Source organism: Cyanistes caeruleus, chromosome 4, assembly GCF_971803275.1.
Source record: "Cyanistes caeruleus chromosome 4, bCyaCae1.hap1.1, whole genome shotgun sequence".
Taxonomy (NCBI): domain Eukaryota; kingdom Metazoa; phylum Chordata; class Aves; order Passeriformes; family Paridae; genus Cyanistes; species Cyanistes caeruleus.
In genome coordinates this window covers 18,211,068-18,227,443 of record NC_141704.1, presented here as the reverse complement: position 1 = coordinate 18,227,443, position 16,376 = coordinate 18,211,068, and the positions used below count along the sequence as shown (strand labels likewise).

General features: G+C 33.6%; 1 protein-coding gene across 13 annotated transcripts in view; it reads left to right on the top strand.

Moving 5' to 3' along the window:
• BRD1 (bromodomain containing 1) overlaps positions 1–16,376 on the top strand; it is a 66,270-nt gene that overhangs the window by 33,892 nt on the left and 16,002 nt on the right. For 9 of the 13 annotated variants that reach the window (XM_086886886.1, XM_086886882.1, XM_086886881.1 and 6 more), the window contains 4 exons: positions 1,173–1,301; positions 2,210–2,522; positions 3,313–3,573; positions 6,714–7,202. In XM_086886886.1, the coding sequence (XP_086743012.1) occupies positions 1,173–1,301; positions 2,210–2,522; positions 3,313–3,573; positions 6,714–7,202 (1,192 nt within the window). The remainder of the gene's footprint in view (positions 1–1,172; positions 1,302–2,209; positions 2,523–3,312; positions 3,574–6,713; positions 7,203–16,376) is intronic. The other 4 variants (XM_086886890.1, XM_086886889.1, XM_086886892.1 and 1 more) reach the window with 1 other exon arrangement.

The following is a 16,376-nucleotide window of genomic DNA, read 5'->3' as shown; positions in this document are numbered from 1 at the left end:
ATTTTTACACAGTTTTTTCAGTAGGACAGCTGTACCTTAATCCTTGCATAGGGTCAAGTAGCATATATGCATGCTGTGCATTCAAACTATTTAAAATATATAAAAATTTCATAGAATCATAGACTGTCGTGGGTTGAAAGGATCATGAAGGATCATATAGTCCAACTCCTCTTCAATAAACAGGGACATCTTCAACTAGATCAGGTTAACCCGTCCAACCTAACCTTCAGTTTTTCCAGGAATAAGGCACCTACCACGTCTCTGGACAACCTGTTGTTCCAGTGCTTCATCCTCATTGTAAAAAATTCCTTCCTTATACGTAGTCTGAATCTTTTAGTTTAAAGCTGTTACCCCTTGTCCTGTCATTACAGGGCTTACTAATCAGTTTGTCTCCATCTTTCTTATAAAAGCCCTCTAAATATTGAGAAGCTGCAATAAAGTCTTTCTTGGGCCCTCTCTTCTTCAGGGTGGACAGCCCCATTTCTCTCAGCCTTTCTTCATAAGAGAGCTCCACTCTGATCATATTTGTGTGTTCTTCTGGTGTGCTTTCTGGAATTCTATGCATCATTCCTATGCATTCATGTATCACTAGCTTTACACGTGTATTATTATTTATATGCATGTATTTTACGTATGTATGTTTGCTTATACTTTATTTCATGTTTATATTATATATATGTACGCACACCTTTAATCTTCCATTAAGAATTTACTTTAGCCATAGCAAGACTGTTTAATTGCTGATAATTCTTTAAATGGCCTGAAAATTAAGCTACAGCAGAACTAAGTAGTGTCAAAAATAAAAAAAATCTGAAGGATGTTCAAGTATTTGAAGATGTTGATTCTGTTTTTTGAAATACTTTTCTTGGAATTTATGTAGAGCATTGTCTTTCCAATTACTCTTTGTTTTGGTCTTATGTAGCTTGTAAATCAGATTCTCTTTTTATACTTCAAATGTAGCAGTACAACTGAAATTTAATTTGAAACTGATATAGCTGAAAACTGATGTCAGATAAATGCCAACTGATGATACTGAAAGTAGTACTGAACTAATTTACTTAAATGTATTTATATTTTTTATCTTATCTAAATTACTATACTATTGCTGCTAAACAACTTTAATACAATATGTTAATGAAAAATGCTCAGTTGGATAACTGTTACTTCTTTAGGTCAAGATTGAGCAGGTTACCATGGAACTTCAGCTTATTCCATTCACTGTACTTCTGCGATCGGTTCTGGATCAGCTGCAGGAAAAGGATTCTGCTCGTATATTTGCTCAGCCAGTGAACCTTAAAGAGGTATGTTTGCAGCTGTGTTTCCTGATGTTTACATGTGTCTTGGTGACACTTAAGTATGAGAAACAAGTCATTACATGCAGAGTTAGCAGTGTTACCTTTTAATCTTTATTCTGATAATTAACATGAGTTATGGTTTACTGCTGTGAAGCCTTTTTATGTTTATATACCAAAATAATTTATTGGAAATACTTGTTTGGAATGTTGGGTACATACTGATACTTTTTAGTAAGTTGATTTTGGTAAAGCAAATTCTAACGTTATCAAAAATTGCAGTGCAGTTACTATGTTCTTCCTTGAAGGTGAAATAGACAGAATATGCATGGTGCATATACATATATTGCATACACGTCTTTTTATTATACATAGAATCTTTCAGGTTGAAAAAGACTGCCAAGATCTTCAAGTGCAGTATGCCTAGTAACCAGCATGCCTACAAAACCGTATCACAAAATGCCACACCCATTTCTTTTGAATACTTCCATGGGTGGCGACTGTACCACTTCCCTGGGGTGCCTGTTCAATTATTAACCACTCTTTCAGTGTAGAAATCTTTCCTAGTATCCAACCTGAACTTCCTCTGGCACAACTTGAGGCCATTTTCCCTTGTCCTGTCACTAGTTGCCTGGAAGTAGGAGTACATAAAACCACAGAATTCCCAAAAAAAAGTAATTTCAGCATCTCAGTAGAGCTCAGACTTGTTCCTGAGATGCAGAACATTGTAATATGTAAACTTTTGTTGGCATGCAGATGTTATTAATATCAAGATAGGCAATTCTGAGTTACATTTTTTATTTCTTGCATTGAGGTGTTACAAAATACGTTTTAAAAGTGGATCAGTTAGTAACTAATGTTACTTCGTCTGTAATAAAACAGTTTTACCCATTTGTGTTTTAAATATTTATTCAAAGGTTCCAGACTATTTGGATCATATTAAACATCCTATGGATTTCTCCACCATGAGAAAACGGTTAGAAGCTCAAGGCTATAAAAACCTCACTGAGTTTGAGGAAGACTTCAATCTGATCATAGATAACTGCATGAAATACAATGCAAAAGATACAATATTTTATAGAGCTGCAGTGCGGTTAAGAGATCAAGGAGGTGTAGTTCTCAGGCAAGCCAGGCGAGATGCTGAAGGGATTGGTTATAACAATGAAACTGGAATGCACTTACCAGAACGGCCTAAACTTGAGTCACCCCAACCTTTCTCTTGGGAAGATGGTAAGATGTTTTTCAATTATTTTTGAAGGTTGCATTTTTTATTGCACACAGCATGTATGTTCCATACAGATGCTTAGGATTGTTGCTGTTCAGTTTGCTAACTAGATTCCCCACCCCACATTAAAGACATTGCTTGAAAGAGTCTGATGTTTCTATTCTATTCTATGCTATTAGACATAAATGCTGTCTGATTTTCTGATTCTGATTTTGGCGGTGTCAGTCTAACAAATTATGCAGAAAAGGTTTTTAAGTTGAGTGCTTTCTTTCACATGATTGTTTATGCTTCTAAGACATGGAAAATGAATACCAGTGTTCATAAACTTAAGCACATTCCTAAATATCCTACTTAAAAAATTGAGCACGTTTGGAAAACTAGGAATTAATTTATTTTTTTTTTTGTTTTGACATACACATGAGTTTTCTAAGGTCTGGCAGTGCAGGAGAATAATTAATACATTTCTTTTGTAACCATAGTTTTGTCCTTTTCTTTAACAAGATAGAATTAATCTGTTAGAGTGGAAAGGATTAATTGTCTTCCTTCTGACCTTTTACTTCTTTGCTCTACTAAGTTTTTTTGAGCAAAATGCTAATTAAAAAAACCAGTAAATATATAGTAGGAATTATATTCAGTATTTCTGACAGTAATCTAAATAGGTTTTTGACAGTATTTTTTTTTAATTTTGGCATGTGAATTAATTTTTTTTCCTCCTGTTGGTATTATTATTATTATTTCTCAGAAATATTCTGGGAAATGCTAACACGTTTTCAATTGTACGTGTTTTGACTCCAGTGGATAGGTTACTGAATCCTGCAAACCGAGCACATATGTCCTTGGAAGAACAGCTGAGAGAGCTGCTAGAAAAACTTGATCTCACCTGTGCAATGAAATCCAGTGGGTCAAGGAGCAAAAGGGCAAAGCTGTTAAAGAAAGAAATCAGCATTATTCGCAACAAACTCAGTCAGCAACACAACCAAGCTCCTCAAATAGAATCAGGTATTGGAAGTTTTGAAGAAGAAAGTGCAGCATTAGAACAAGACGGAGAAGAAGAAGGTAAGGTTGTAAACCAGGTTTAAATGAGTACTGTTCTGAACCACTTCAGTCAGGTGCTGTGATATGAGTAATACTGTGAATTAAAGAATTTGATAAATTGTAATTAATTAAATTTAAAATACTGATTTTAATATTAAAAGAATAGTTTTAAAACATTAAAATAACTGCATAATCACAACAAATATTTTAAGAATAGAATGATCTTCTTAAAAAACTCCCTCCATTATTTTTCATGGTAGCAAGGCTTTAAAAACATGCCCAAGTCAGAAATGCCCAAGTGGAAAATATCTTTGTACTTTTGGAAATACATTTAAACATCAGAATATGTATTAGGGGTCGTGTGAGCTTAGGTCAATGGTAATGAAGACTCTGGCTGTTGTTACTGTGTTTGTAGCCTTTTTTATTCACGGCTCTAGGGAGGAGGGTGGGTAGGCTTTGGAGTTGTTTATTTGTTTATTTATTTTAAATACAGCTAACTACTGATAAGACATAAAAAATTTCATGTTGTAGAATCAAGTCACCCGTATCTGCCCAGCTCTTCCCCTTTTGCTTCTCTTCCTCCTTAAAATATTTATCTCAGAACTGTCTACTGTTGGCTAATTGCCATGGTTTCAATGTGAGCAGTGTGCTGGAAGGACTAACTTCATATTTTAATTAAATATCACATTTGCATTTTTAGCTTTTGAGTTTCTGAGGTTTTTATTGCTCATTTTTAAATGATGCAAAAAAATCTGTCACTCAAATAAGAATTCTCTTGACTTTGTTTCACGATTAGCTCTAAGAAACTAAACTTTTTCCTTAGGAGAGTTAGAGATGTGTTTAATTTTTGATTAAGTGCATTGAATAGGAGGAGGAAAGAGCTCAGGGGAAAATGGAAGCATGGTAATAAATAAAATCGTCTCTATTTTTTGTGGCTTTATGCTATCAAAATTTTTGAAAGGTGAAGTCAATAAAATGGTTGTCCTTAACTGCCATTCAAACAGCCACTTAGTGTTTAATTCCAAATATAGAATTTGCTGGAGATTTGAGCATTGGTAGAAAAAGCATACATGGGTTAACACATTATCTTGTTCTGAGGCTTTTAAGTGTTCTCAAAATGTTTAATGGTTTGTGTTTTTTAAATTTGGGTATCTTTTAATCTTCAAGTGACGATGGTATTATAGTTCTTTAGGAATGTGGGGTTTGGCACCTAATGAGTCCACAACATTTTTTTATTTATAGCTTAGCATTTTTATGTCATAGCCTTTTACCTCGGCTGTTTTTTATGAGAAAAGTAGTCCAAAGTGAGCAGTAGTGGTTTTCTTATATTTACAGTATGCTTTTTAAATAAAACATGATGAAAGGCATGATTCAGGGTTGATTGATATGGTTGTTACGGTTCTGATCTAGTGGAGAGTAATAATAATTAGTTCAAATTTCAGTTCTCAAATGGAAGGTACATAAAAGAGTAAAGAAAATAAATTGCCCAAAAAAAGATAATTAAAGTATTAAAATCCTGTGCCCGGGATCTCTACAGGAGCTGACTTTGATAGAACTGTGAATTACACCCTGCAATTCTATTTCCCGTCTTTGATTACATGAAAAATACAGTACCAGAATAACCCCATGAAATTTAGGTTTTATTTCTAAATAATTCTCAAATGGTTTTATGTTCTTAAATCTTTCTGCAAATATTTTCTTATTTATTTGTAAGAAAATCAGAATTTGCTTGTAAAGAAAGTCCCCTTGGAGATTTCAAAGTACAGGATTTTTTTAATGGCTGGTAGTTTAAATGTGCTTATCTGACTGTACGTTTCATTCTACAGTCTTCCTGAAATACTAATTACCAATTCTAATACCTGTGTGCCTTCAAATGATGTAAACACAGTTACACTGTATTTTAAAAACAGGTATTTTTAATATGAACTACCCTATTGTTTGATTAAACCTTAAGAATGAGGTAAATATTTTTCTGCACTTAAAAATCATTGATTTCCAAGTGAACATTGCTGTGCCAAAACCAAACAAAATAAACTGCAAATAGAGAACTTAAACGCTTGGGGGTTTTACACCTTTCTTCAGGTGGCATAGAAAATTTAACTAAGTCTAAATATTTTATGTGATAGCATAAATAGTACATTAGTGTTATCCAGTTACTCTAGAATAAGTATTTCCTTTCTTGTATTCTTTTGGAAGCTAGAAAGATTATAACATCATTTTGAATTGAAAGTTACGAGTTAGGACATCCTTCTGTTTGTTTTAGGGAATGTTGAAATCATAGAATGTTTATTTTCTTTCCTATTACTTGTGATGAAAAACTGAAACTACTTTTATACACTCACTGTCCTATCTCTGTTGTCTTTTCCCAGCATGTGTTTAGTAGAATTGAGTGGGACATGATCATACTAAAATAAATTAAAATGTGTGTGGGTGGAAAGAGCCTGGAGAAAAATGGTAGAAGGTGTTTCTTCTGATTTTTCATATCAAATCTGCATTATCAAGTGAGATATTTGTCAACCAGTGTCTAATCAAGCTGCAAGATTTTGGGGATGTTGGGTTTTTCTTCCCCATTTTTATTATTTTTTCTTTTTGGTAGATAAAACTGGCCAAAACTGTAAAAAGGCTTTACAAATCATGTCCGTATGTAGATTATGTAACACATTCTAGTTCATTCAAGTAGAACAGGTTACAAGTACTTTTTTTTTTTATTGGTTAGCTGATAAAATTTTTCATAGGCAGGTAAGGTGAATACTGATAAGGTGAAATAGATAAAAACATGCGTTATCAAAAATTTACTTGAATGGCAGTATAGTTGCATTTAACAGATAATCATCCACCACCCCAACTTTCTAATGAAAAAATAGATTTTGTAGTTTTTAGTTAATGAACTAACATAACTGCATGAGAAGAAAAAAGTACTTATCCAGGTAGAAATTGTTAATACCAACTGTAGACATCTTCTACCCCTGTTACATTCCCACTATAAAAGTAGGAGCTACTAACTAGGACAGATTGTTGCTAGATAAGTTTTGGTTTTAAAATGTTATGCTTTGTTTCCAGACAGCAATTTATTTGGTGGGCTGCACATTTATAGTGAGTTTTATAATAGACTTTATAACTACAGGTTTTCAAAAATCACACTCTATTTATAATTTTTTCAGGAGATAAATCTCCCCCTAAACTTGAACCATCAGATGCATTACCTCTTCCTTCAAACTTGGAGACTAATTCAGAACCACCAACCCTCAAACCAGTAGAACTCAATCCAGAGCAGAGTAAGCTTTACAAAAGAGTAAAATTTGATAATGAATTATATAGCACTTCCATTCAGAAAGAAATAAATGGACACACTCCAGAACACTTACTTGACAGTAATCTCAATGAGTCGACTGTTTCTGCTGTAGCTGAGTCATCAACTGATGTAAACAGACGTACATCCATTCTCTTCTGCAAATCGAAAAGTATAAGCCCCCAAAAGTCTGCAAAGAACACTGAAACCCAGCCAACTTCTCCACAGCTAGGGACCAAAACCTTTTTGTCTGTAGTCCTTCCAAGGTTGGAGACACTTCTGCACCCAAGGAAAAGATCAAGGAGTGCATGTGGAGATTCTGAGGTTGATGATGAGTCCCCTGTAAAGCGCTTGGATACAGGTAAATGTTTACAAAACTTGTTTGAATGGATGCATCTGGAAAGTTAACATACCTGTTAATTTTTACGTACGCGTGATTGCTAATCTTCAGATTTTAGCACATGAAACAGGTTGTCCTCACTGTTGAGTAGTTACAGTTCAAAAAATTATTACTCATTTTTTTGTTGGCCCTTGACAATTAGACTTACTGAACCAAGTTTGGGTTCTTCAGTTTCATGATGCAGTTTTTAAAATTACATGTATGGGTGTATATGAAACCTCTAGGAAAGATGAATCGGCTGCTTTTTTCAAATTCCCTGTTAAATTACACAGAAACTTGACATATGATGCCAAAACTTGAAGGCTTGTAAGCAGCAGCATAAAAAATACTTGTGCCATGTATGATTTCATTTTGCTGAGTGTTACTCCAAGTGTATTTTTATATTATATAACTGATGACTGTGTATGAGACACTTTGTATATCCATGTATTTTATGGAAGTGTTAAAATCCCAACGTATGACACTTCATGTGGTTTTTTTTCTTTAGTCTGTGCACTTTAAGTAGATTTGCAGGTAAGATTACATTCTCATTAAGACTTCTCTAAAGGATATTTTAAAGAAAATGTTATCTTGATACGTTACTGCAGAACAGTTCAAGACATTAATGATATCTTGTCTTAGCACACCATAGTTCTATTTATTTGAGAAGTTCATATAAAACATTTGGGGAAAATGAGGAAATTACTTATGGATATTTCCTTAATGTCATCCATGGCCATTGCTATGACTTTTATATTACCTTTGAAATAAATAATCTGTTTCATTGTCATGTTGGGAACCCTTATGCAGGTATCATAACAGCATGTGGGGATTTTTGTCTCTTTGAATGAAAGAGATAGGAGTTTAATTTGAACATTAGGTGTGAAGATGTTCATCAAAAGCTGGGGGACAGGGAATTTATTTGGGGGAAAAGTTTTTTGTTTGGTGGGAATTTGTTTTTTGTTTTGAATAACAGGATTTTTTGGGGTGTGGGATGTGATGCACTTTTTTTAACTGGTTGGTTGTATTTTTTTTGAATGATCAGGTGAGGACATTAATGATTCTAATGCTGGAATCATAGTATGAGGAAACATTATGTAAGATACAGTGAGGGGAGTTGTCTTTCATTTATATTTTTGGGGTTTTGTTTGGTTTGACTGTTTGGAAAGCCCCAACTTAGATTTATTTTCCTAACAGCTGGGAAAGCATGCAGATTTGATCTGGTTCTTTAGTTCTGAAGTAAGTACCAAGTGAAGGCAGTGTGATAATAGAAATGAGCTAATTTTTATTAATAATATAAAAAGCTTTGATTTCCAAATATCCTAATTTGCTAGTTTATAGTCCAGATAATTTCATTATGTACCTGTATATAGATTGCATTTTATCACACACATTGAATTCATTTTATGCTAGATCAGAACAGGAATTAGTAGTAATTTCTTGAAATTTTTATGCTAAACATTGTGAATATTTTCTTAAGGGGAAGAAAAGGTTTTTATTGTGTAAGAAAATTAACTTAATTTTTAAAAGGGAAAAAAAAGGCAGCAGCAAAACTAAAACTCACCAGATTTCTGAACACATTTAAATTCTTCCATTTTTCTTTCTCTCTGTGGAATTAGGTATATGTAGAGCAAATATGCTTTTGATTATCTTCAAAATTAACAACCAAATTACAGAAATAAAATCCAGACATTAAAAGGTTTTTCTATTGTTATTCTAAAACAAAACTATGCGGTCTCTTCCTGAAGCTAGTATAGATATGAAGAGAATTAAATTTATATTAATTTATAATAAATTTATATTAAATTATACTTAAGGGGCATTATTCATTTAGAATTAGAATTTGTACTTGTTCAAGAAGAATGACTTGAAAAGGTTTAGCCAGTTAATACTGACCTGAAAATGTTCTAGTTAGTCTTTAATAGTATTTTGTGTTTTAAGTATATGTGGTTTGTACAGATGTGGCAGTTTATTAGATCTTACTCCTTTGATTAGTTTACCTGTTTGCAACTAAACATTTTGCTTTCACATAGGAAATTTTATTCCTCATGTTATTTTCCAATTTGTATCTCCACACTAATTTAAGCAATTTGCAGTTGGCAGCTATCTTGAGCCACAGTTCAGCAAGAAACCAACACAAATGTCAGATATTTAGCAAGATTTAAAAACAGTTGAGATTTTGTATGTACGCAGCTGGTATTGATTTATGCAGATGTCTGTGTTACGATAAAAATGCATTAGGTGATGTGTACAGCAGTACATTCTTTCTGTTTCGTTATCTTTTTACAAAATTTAATCTCATGCTGTAGGATAAAAATGTTTTCATTCAGTAGAAGACAGCAGAGCTTTTCCATCCAAAGCCATCCAGTCATAGGAAAAGGCATGCAACAGGCTTCTTGTGTGCGTTGACATGAGTCAGCAGCTTTGTGGGAAATCCCTGCAGTTGAAAATTAATTATTGTTGCACAGTTTTCTTTGAATGGTGTGTATATTAACTATCCTTAATTTTACTGAATACAGAAAAAAATAATTGAAAAGAACTTCACTTAATATGCAAAGCATTGAAATTTTTAAGTGGTCGAGAGCTGCACTGTCACATATTTTTTCTTTCTTACCTATTCATAGCCAGTATGACGGTTTTTGACATTATTTAAGGATATTTCTGTCCCTTACTCTTCAGTCTCTTCAATGTTTCCCCCTTTCTTGTCACTTCTGCATTCTTACATGATGAAGTTCAAAGGAAAACTAAAGTTTATTTAAACTTTATAAATAAAACCACACCTATGTGATTGTTTCATTATTCTTACAGACTGCTTTTATTGTGCTCTCTTGACTTATATTTGGGGTTGATATTTTTCCTGTTATTTTGAAGAAAGACATATATAGGATCCACTGACACTCCTTTTTAAGTGTGGTATCTCACATGCTGTTTTCACACACAAGATTACTGAAATGCCAGTTCTTTTTCAGAAATTGATGTTGTTGAACAACATGAGTTAACCTTCAAAGAGGACTGAAAGCACTTCATTTCAGTACTCTGACCTTTCATATGTGAATCTTTAAAATATACGAAGCAGGAGTGTAATGTAATCTTAAATCTAAATTTTATAGTGCTCTACTAGGGTATTGTCGCAGCGTACACGTGTCTGAGTAGTTGCTATGTAGAAACTGACAGCTCCATAGTGGGGACATGTTTAAACATTTCCTATACATACCTGATGTACTTTGGGTTTGCTTCACATGGTATCTAGCAACAATTTCCAAAAGAAGATTGTTGGTTTACTTAGGAAATTCTGGTGACATCAGAGATTGATGTATGATTCTTGAAGGTTGAATTGAATTTAATGTCAAGTCTTAACTCTGTGACAAGTTCAATGACCTTTTTATAATACCCATTGGATACTTACCTTGCTCCTTTGTTACGAAGATGAACCCTTTTTGTCAGGGAAATATTTTCTGCAGTTTTTACATCAGAGAAAAATTAAACTGATTAATGGATAGAGGGTAGATTCTACTGACCAATAAAAATCTGCCTGTATCAATTGTGTATAGGTAAGGTATCAGATGGAACAAATTATTGTTTAAAGAAACCTTTTTTAACAATGTAAAATGCTAGATTATGAGGAGGTGAAATTTGCCTGTGTACTTGGTATTATTAGTCATCACTAAGCTTTTGTAAATTTCGGTTAATTCACAGTTACTGTTACAGTACTCTCTATTTTAATTAGAAACAAAGTATTTAAAATACACTATCCTAAAACAACCACTGTAACTTACCATAGAATCAGGATTTCAGATAGTGATTTTTATAGTACAGTATGTTGTGTTTCTATTATTTCTTGTCCAAATGCTGTAGTAGAAAATTTCAGTGAAGTATATAGTATACTTCATATTTTTGCTTCCAGCTACACAGATTTTCTCAAGGTATTGAAACATGTGTAAATAAGTACTTCGAATATGGATTGCTGAAGTAGAATATTGACACAGTAGAAAGCACAGAGTGGGGGAATTTATAATTTCTTGATACATACTTCACACACAGTTACCAGCATACTACAAAGATTCCTTATTACATCTGTTGGTGAATGTTGGACTGACTTTGTTTCTGCTCAGCTATTACAAAATGATGGCAAGTAACCTGCATATGAATTCCATTTGCATTAGATAGAATTTAATATTGTAGTGAGGACCGCTATTGCTTAATCTGATACAAGTAGATATTGTGTGTGGACTGAAGTAGAATACAGTTTATTTTTTTAATTCTTGAGTACTTAATTTCTAATGCATCTTTGCCTCTCTGGAACACAGGCCAATTTGGCTAAAAGTCAAGCTTCATATACATAGCATTCAGGTACCACTCACTAAATTGAGGAAGTGAAAGTAAAAGATACATATCTAAGAAACTTATGTCCTTGAAGTAAATAAAGAAAACTAAAATAAAGTTTTTTCCTTAGCAAAAAAAAAAAAAAAAAAAAAAACAAAAAATTGGTATAATTTCTCTTCTGGGTAGCATAGACAGGAATGATAGTACATGTGTATATAGATAGATATATAACAATCAAGTGCAACAATTTGACTAAATCTATTGATAGATCTACAGTCCTGATCTGTTGTATTTAAATGCATAGTGATTATTTCATGTGAAGTCTGATTTGAAATTTAATTACTTGAGCACTTAGTGGTGCCCATGAATTTTAGCTGCCTGACTGCAGGAGTTTGGAAACATGAAACAATTTAAGGTATATTTGCAAACAAGCAAAATATTGGAGATTGTGAAGGCCTAAAAGGAATTATTCTCTGGATTGTTAAATTTGTCAGTGTAGAGAGATAGGGATTACAGGAGTCTGACTGTTGAGTTGCCAGGATAAATTTGGTTAATTGGTTTTCTAGTAGGTTGATAGGCCGCTGGGAAATGTACAACCATTTGCTAAGAAAATAAATTCAGGAGAGAAAGTAGGAGGGGAAAAAAAAAAACAAAAAAAAAACCCCACTGCATTTCTAAATTTCTTTTTAGCCCACTCAAACTTTAGACAGTTCTGCCAGCCCGATGAAAATTTCTGTCAATTTAATTTCTTGGAAGATTTTGAGAGGTAGGGGAGGGTTTTGTAATACACATGGAATAAAATAAGTGCATAGGGCAGAAAGACAGGGTAGGAAACTACTTCATGTCAATCAACACTTGCAATGGCTTTTTAAGAAAATAAATGTTCCTTCTGGTTTTATTTCATATAAATAATTATAGTGATAACTTCCTGACTATGAAAAATCAATTTCCAGTTTCTTGATTTATATTATTAAAATAGGGGGAATTTTGAGCAACATAGTTGAGAATAGTGGGGGTTGATGAACACCTGGATAAATGGAAACTTGTTGCTTTTTTCAAGGCTTGTGAGGTGTGTGTGCATGTATATGGAACATTATACACTAGTATTCTGGAAATTTTTCATGGGTCTTAAACATGTCTATTTATTTGAAAATTATGTCTTTTGGGTTATTTTTAAGATATTAATTATTAGCACCTAATGTCCAATTGCTGTGTTTTCTATTATTATAACCAAAACTTCTGTAATAATAAATGTTTCTAGAAGCTGTTTTGGGTTTTTTTGTGGCTGTAAGAATTGTGGAGCCATTTACTTTATTCTGGTACATCTTTTTTTTTTTCCTTCTTCTTCTCTCTTTTTTTTTTTTTTTTTTTTTTTTTTAATACTTAGCTCATTTCTTGGCCCAGGTTTGGCTTTCTAAAATAATTAAATGTCATAGTCCCCTATGTGCTTCATCTGCGACATTTAAGACGCATTTAAGATTTTTTTCTGTGTGGTACAGATGGTAAACAGAACTGTGGGATTTCTTCAAAATATTTTAAAAGTTAGTGAATTTGGAGACTCACACTATATTTTTTATGAGTTAATTTTTTTAAGAAGACATTTGCCATGGTGCTGAGGCTGAGTATAGATTACCTACCTTCAAATTCGCAGGCTTAGATAGGGTGAAGTCCCCTCTTACCAGACATACAATGTATCAAAGTGAATCAAGTCAGCCGACCTGTTTGGAACATCATAGAATGCCTTGGAAGGGGCCTTTAAAGGCTGTCTAGTCCAGCCCCCACATACTCACCCACAGGTCTGATTGAAGAGGTGGACAATCCAAAAGGTTAATCCAGTGACTCCAACAGTAGTGTCAGGCACTGAACCTGGCAGGCAAAAGTACCAGTCACTTAGGGCCCATTCTGCTGTGAGTGGAGAGAGTGGGGCAGTTTACACAGTATGATTGACTGCAGATTCATGTCTCTCAGAGAAGGTTTGTGTGTGGATTTGTGGTTTGTGATGGTTTTTTTCTTCCTTTTCCTTTTTCCACTCAGTGAGAGGAGATTAGATTATTAATTTGCATGCACAGAGGAATTTCCTTCATAAAGTGCAATTATGGTAGCATGTACTTGTCCACTGTATCATACACACAGCCCAGTATTTGTGGATAGTTTTAATTTAATAGCTCTACTGTGTTTCTCATTGTAGTACCCAGATGTAATTTCTTTGGCATGCACATGCTATCCTAATAGGGTAATGTTCCCACTTTGATTTCATTTTCTCTTTTCCTTCTTTTTATTCCATTTTTTTCCTTGACTTTTTCTCTTCCCTCAAAAGTTGTAATAATGCTCAGAAATTACTTCCTAACAGCATGGCATTGGAAAAAACTGTTACAAAACCAGATGCTGAGAACTAACCTTCAGCTGATAAGCATGGCTAACTCCTGCATTCTCTAAAAAACTTCCGTGTTCAAGATAAAAGTACTTTAGGTCTGAGGGGAAAAAAGCAGCTATAGATTAATCTGATTAGACACAAAGATATGAGCATGCAAGTCAGCCTTATTTTAACTCTTTTGTTCAGCTTTGCCTAAAAATAGCAAAGCTGGGCTGTGTTTAATAACTTGATTATCTTCACTTGATGATGCTTCAGGCACTGTCAGGTTGACTTCATGAGCAATGAAACATCTCATTGGGTCTTTCTAGCTCCTATCGATGAAGACAATCTTAGAGTAGCAAGCGCTATTAATTTTTGCTGGGCTGGAACAACTTTTTAGTATGGTGTTTCAGTCTCAAAGGATTCAGGTCATGCACTCCCTCAAGGACTCTGCATGCTATCATAGAAGGAGGCTGTAAAGCATTCGATCTTTTATACTGAATCATGTGAAGTTTTAATTTCCCTGCATAAAGTACCTCTCAAGGTAAAAAAAGCCTGGAAAATTAGCACTGGGAATGCAGCTGTGTACCTTATGGAAGTAATGTAAAGATTGGCAGTTTACTCTGGTGTCCTATATGTCATCTCAGGAGTGGCAGATCTCTGCCTTGATCTCTCTCATGTAGCAGCTTGTTTCATTTTCTATCCTAGGAAGAGGAACAAACTATGAACCAGTTTTCCTAAACAGTTGTAGAAGGCAAATAAATACTAAATTATTTATTTTTAATAGAATAGGATTACTGGACCTGCTTACATAGAAGAGCTCTGGAGTTCTCTGTCCATCTGTTTCCTTTTCTTTGGATACCATACCTAAAGACTGTTGTCACAATTATGGGGAAACTCTTTATTTTCAATGAAGAATAACTGTATTGATAAAAGCTCTGTGTAAAATCCTGTAGATAGTAATTTGCAAAAGTTAGTTCAATTCAGGAACAGCTCAGTTTAGGAAATGGAACAGCCTTTCTTTGTAGATGTAGGTCCTGCTGGGCTGCTCTGAAAGACTGTTAGGCACTAGGATTTTCATGCAGTATATTGATAAATATTTATCATGCTTTTTCATTATATAAACTGTGAATTAAAATAATAATTATTGATTTAAGTCTTTAAGAAATCTCTAAAGATTTTTTCATTTATATCAGGATTTTGTAGTTGAGAAAGTAAAAATCTTCAAATGGAAAACGTTTAAAAAGATTTGTTTCTTTTGTAAGGATGGTAACTATTTGGGCATAAATCAGTAAAAAATGTTTGGAAAAAAGATTCTGATCTTAAATCCTCTTAAGTAATTTTTGCCAAGGTAATTAGAAGTAAATGGTCCTAAATATTACTGACTTTCTATGGTAATTTCTTGGATTCAGAATGACATACCATTGGTCTGTATGTGATTTAGGCATTTAAAGCTTGTATTTTGCAATCATCTGTTTTACATGTTATAAATTATATAAACCAAAGCTGATTCAGAATTCAGTTTGTAAAAGTTAGTTTTGAATTTTTCAGGTTTTGTATGTGTACTTTTTAATGGCATTTTCTACTCTACTGCTTCATCAGTTTGTACGACTGGAACAGCTGATACTTAGAAGAAGTTATAAATTTTAATATTTTATGTTTCTTCTTGTATGCTCTTTTTTCATTTCAGAATTTTCTGGAGTTTTCAAATTCCTCCACTAAGGTTGTCTCCCATTTGCATATTTTAAAATGCCTTGAACAATCATCCTACAGTACAGAGATCCTGTTGTAGTGCAGAGCAGCGTATGATCCTTACCTTATGGAAGCCGTAGCTATTAAATGCTGATTAGTTTTCCTTTCTGTTGTGTAAATCAGATTTCGCTGTTGTATCAGAGTCTCATCTGATTTGACAGAGACAGATCTTACTCTCAGAACTGTAGAAAATTAGTAGTTACAAGATGAATTCTTTGGCATTCTTTTGGAACCCATCAAACAGGTCATTCATTGAACCGCCAAACTGTATTTGTTCTGGATCACTTAAACCTTTAAAGGTTAACATTTTCTGGTTAGGATCTTGAAAGGTGCCTCTGTTTATTGTACCACATCATGGAAGCTCATGTTGAGCTATCTTTGCTGTCTTTAGCCATGACCAAGTTGTAAGCACATTTTAAAAGCTTTATTTCCAAGGGGACTCTTCACACCAGGCTTTGTAGTCTTTTCATTTCTGGCTTCCATTTTGTCTGTATGCTGAAGACTGTTTTAAGCACTAGAAGCTTTGATGTGCTCTGATATTCATCTGTGTATTCTGAAAAGAAGAATTGTGTTTAATTCTTGTACAGCACTCTAGAATTTACTGTTTGAAGTAACATTTAAAGAGTTACTCTCAAGGTCTTAGGCTCTTTTGACATAAAATCTTGGTGGATGCCTTCTTGTTTCTTCCCGTTTCCAAGGTTTGCATTTTTAAGTGTACAGTAACTTTT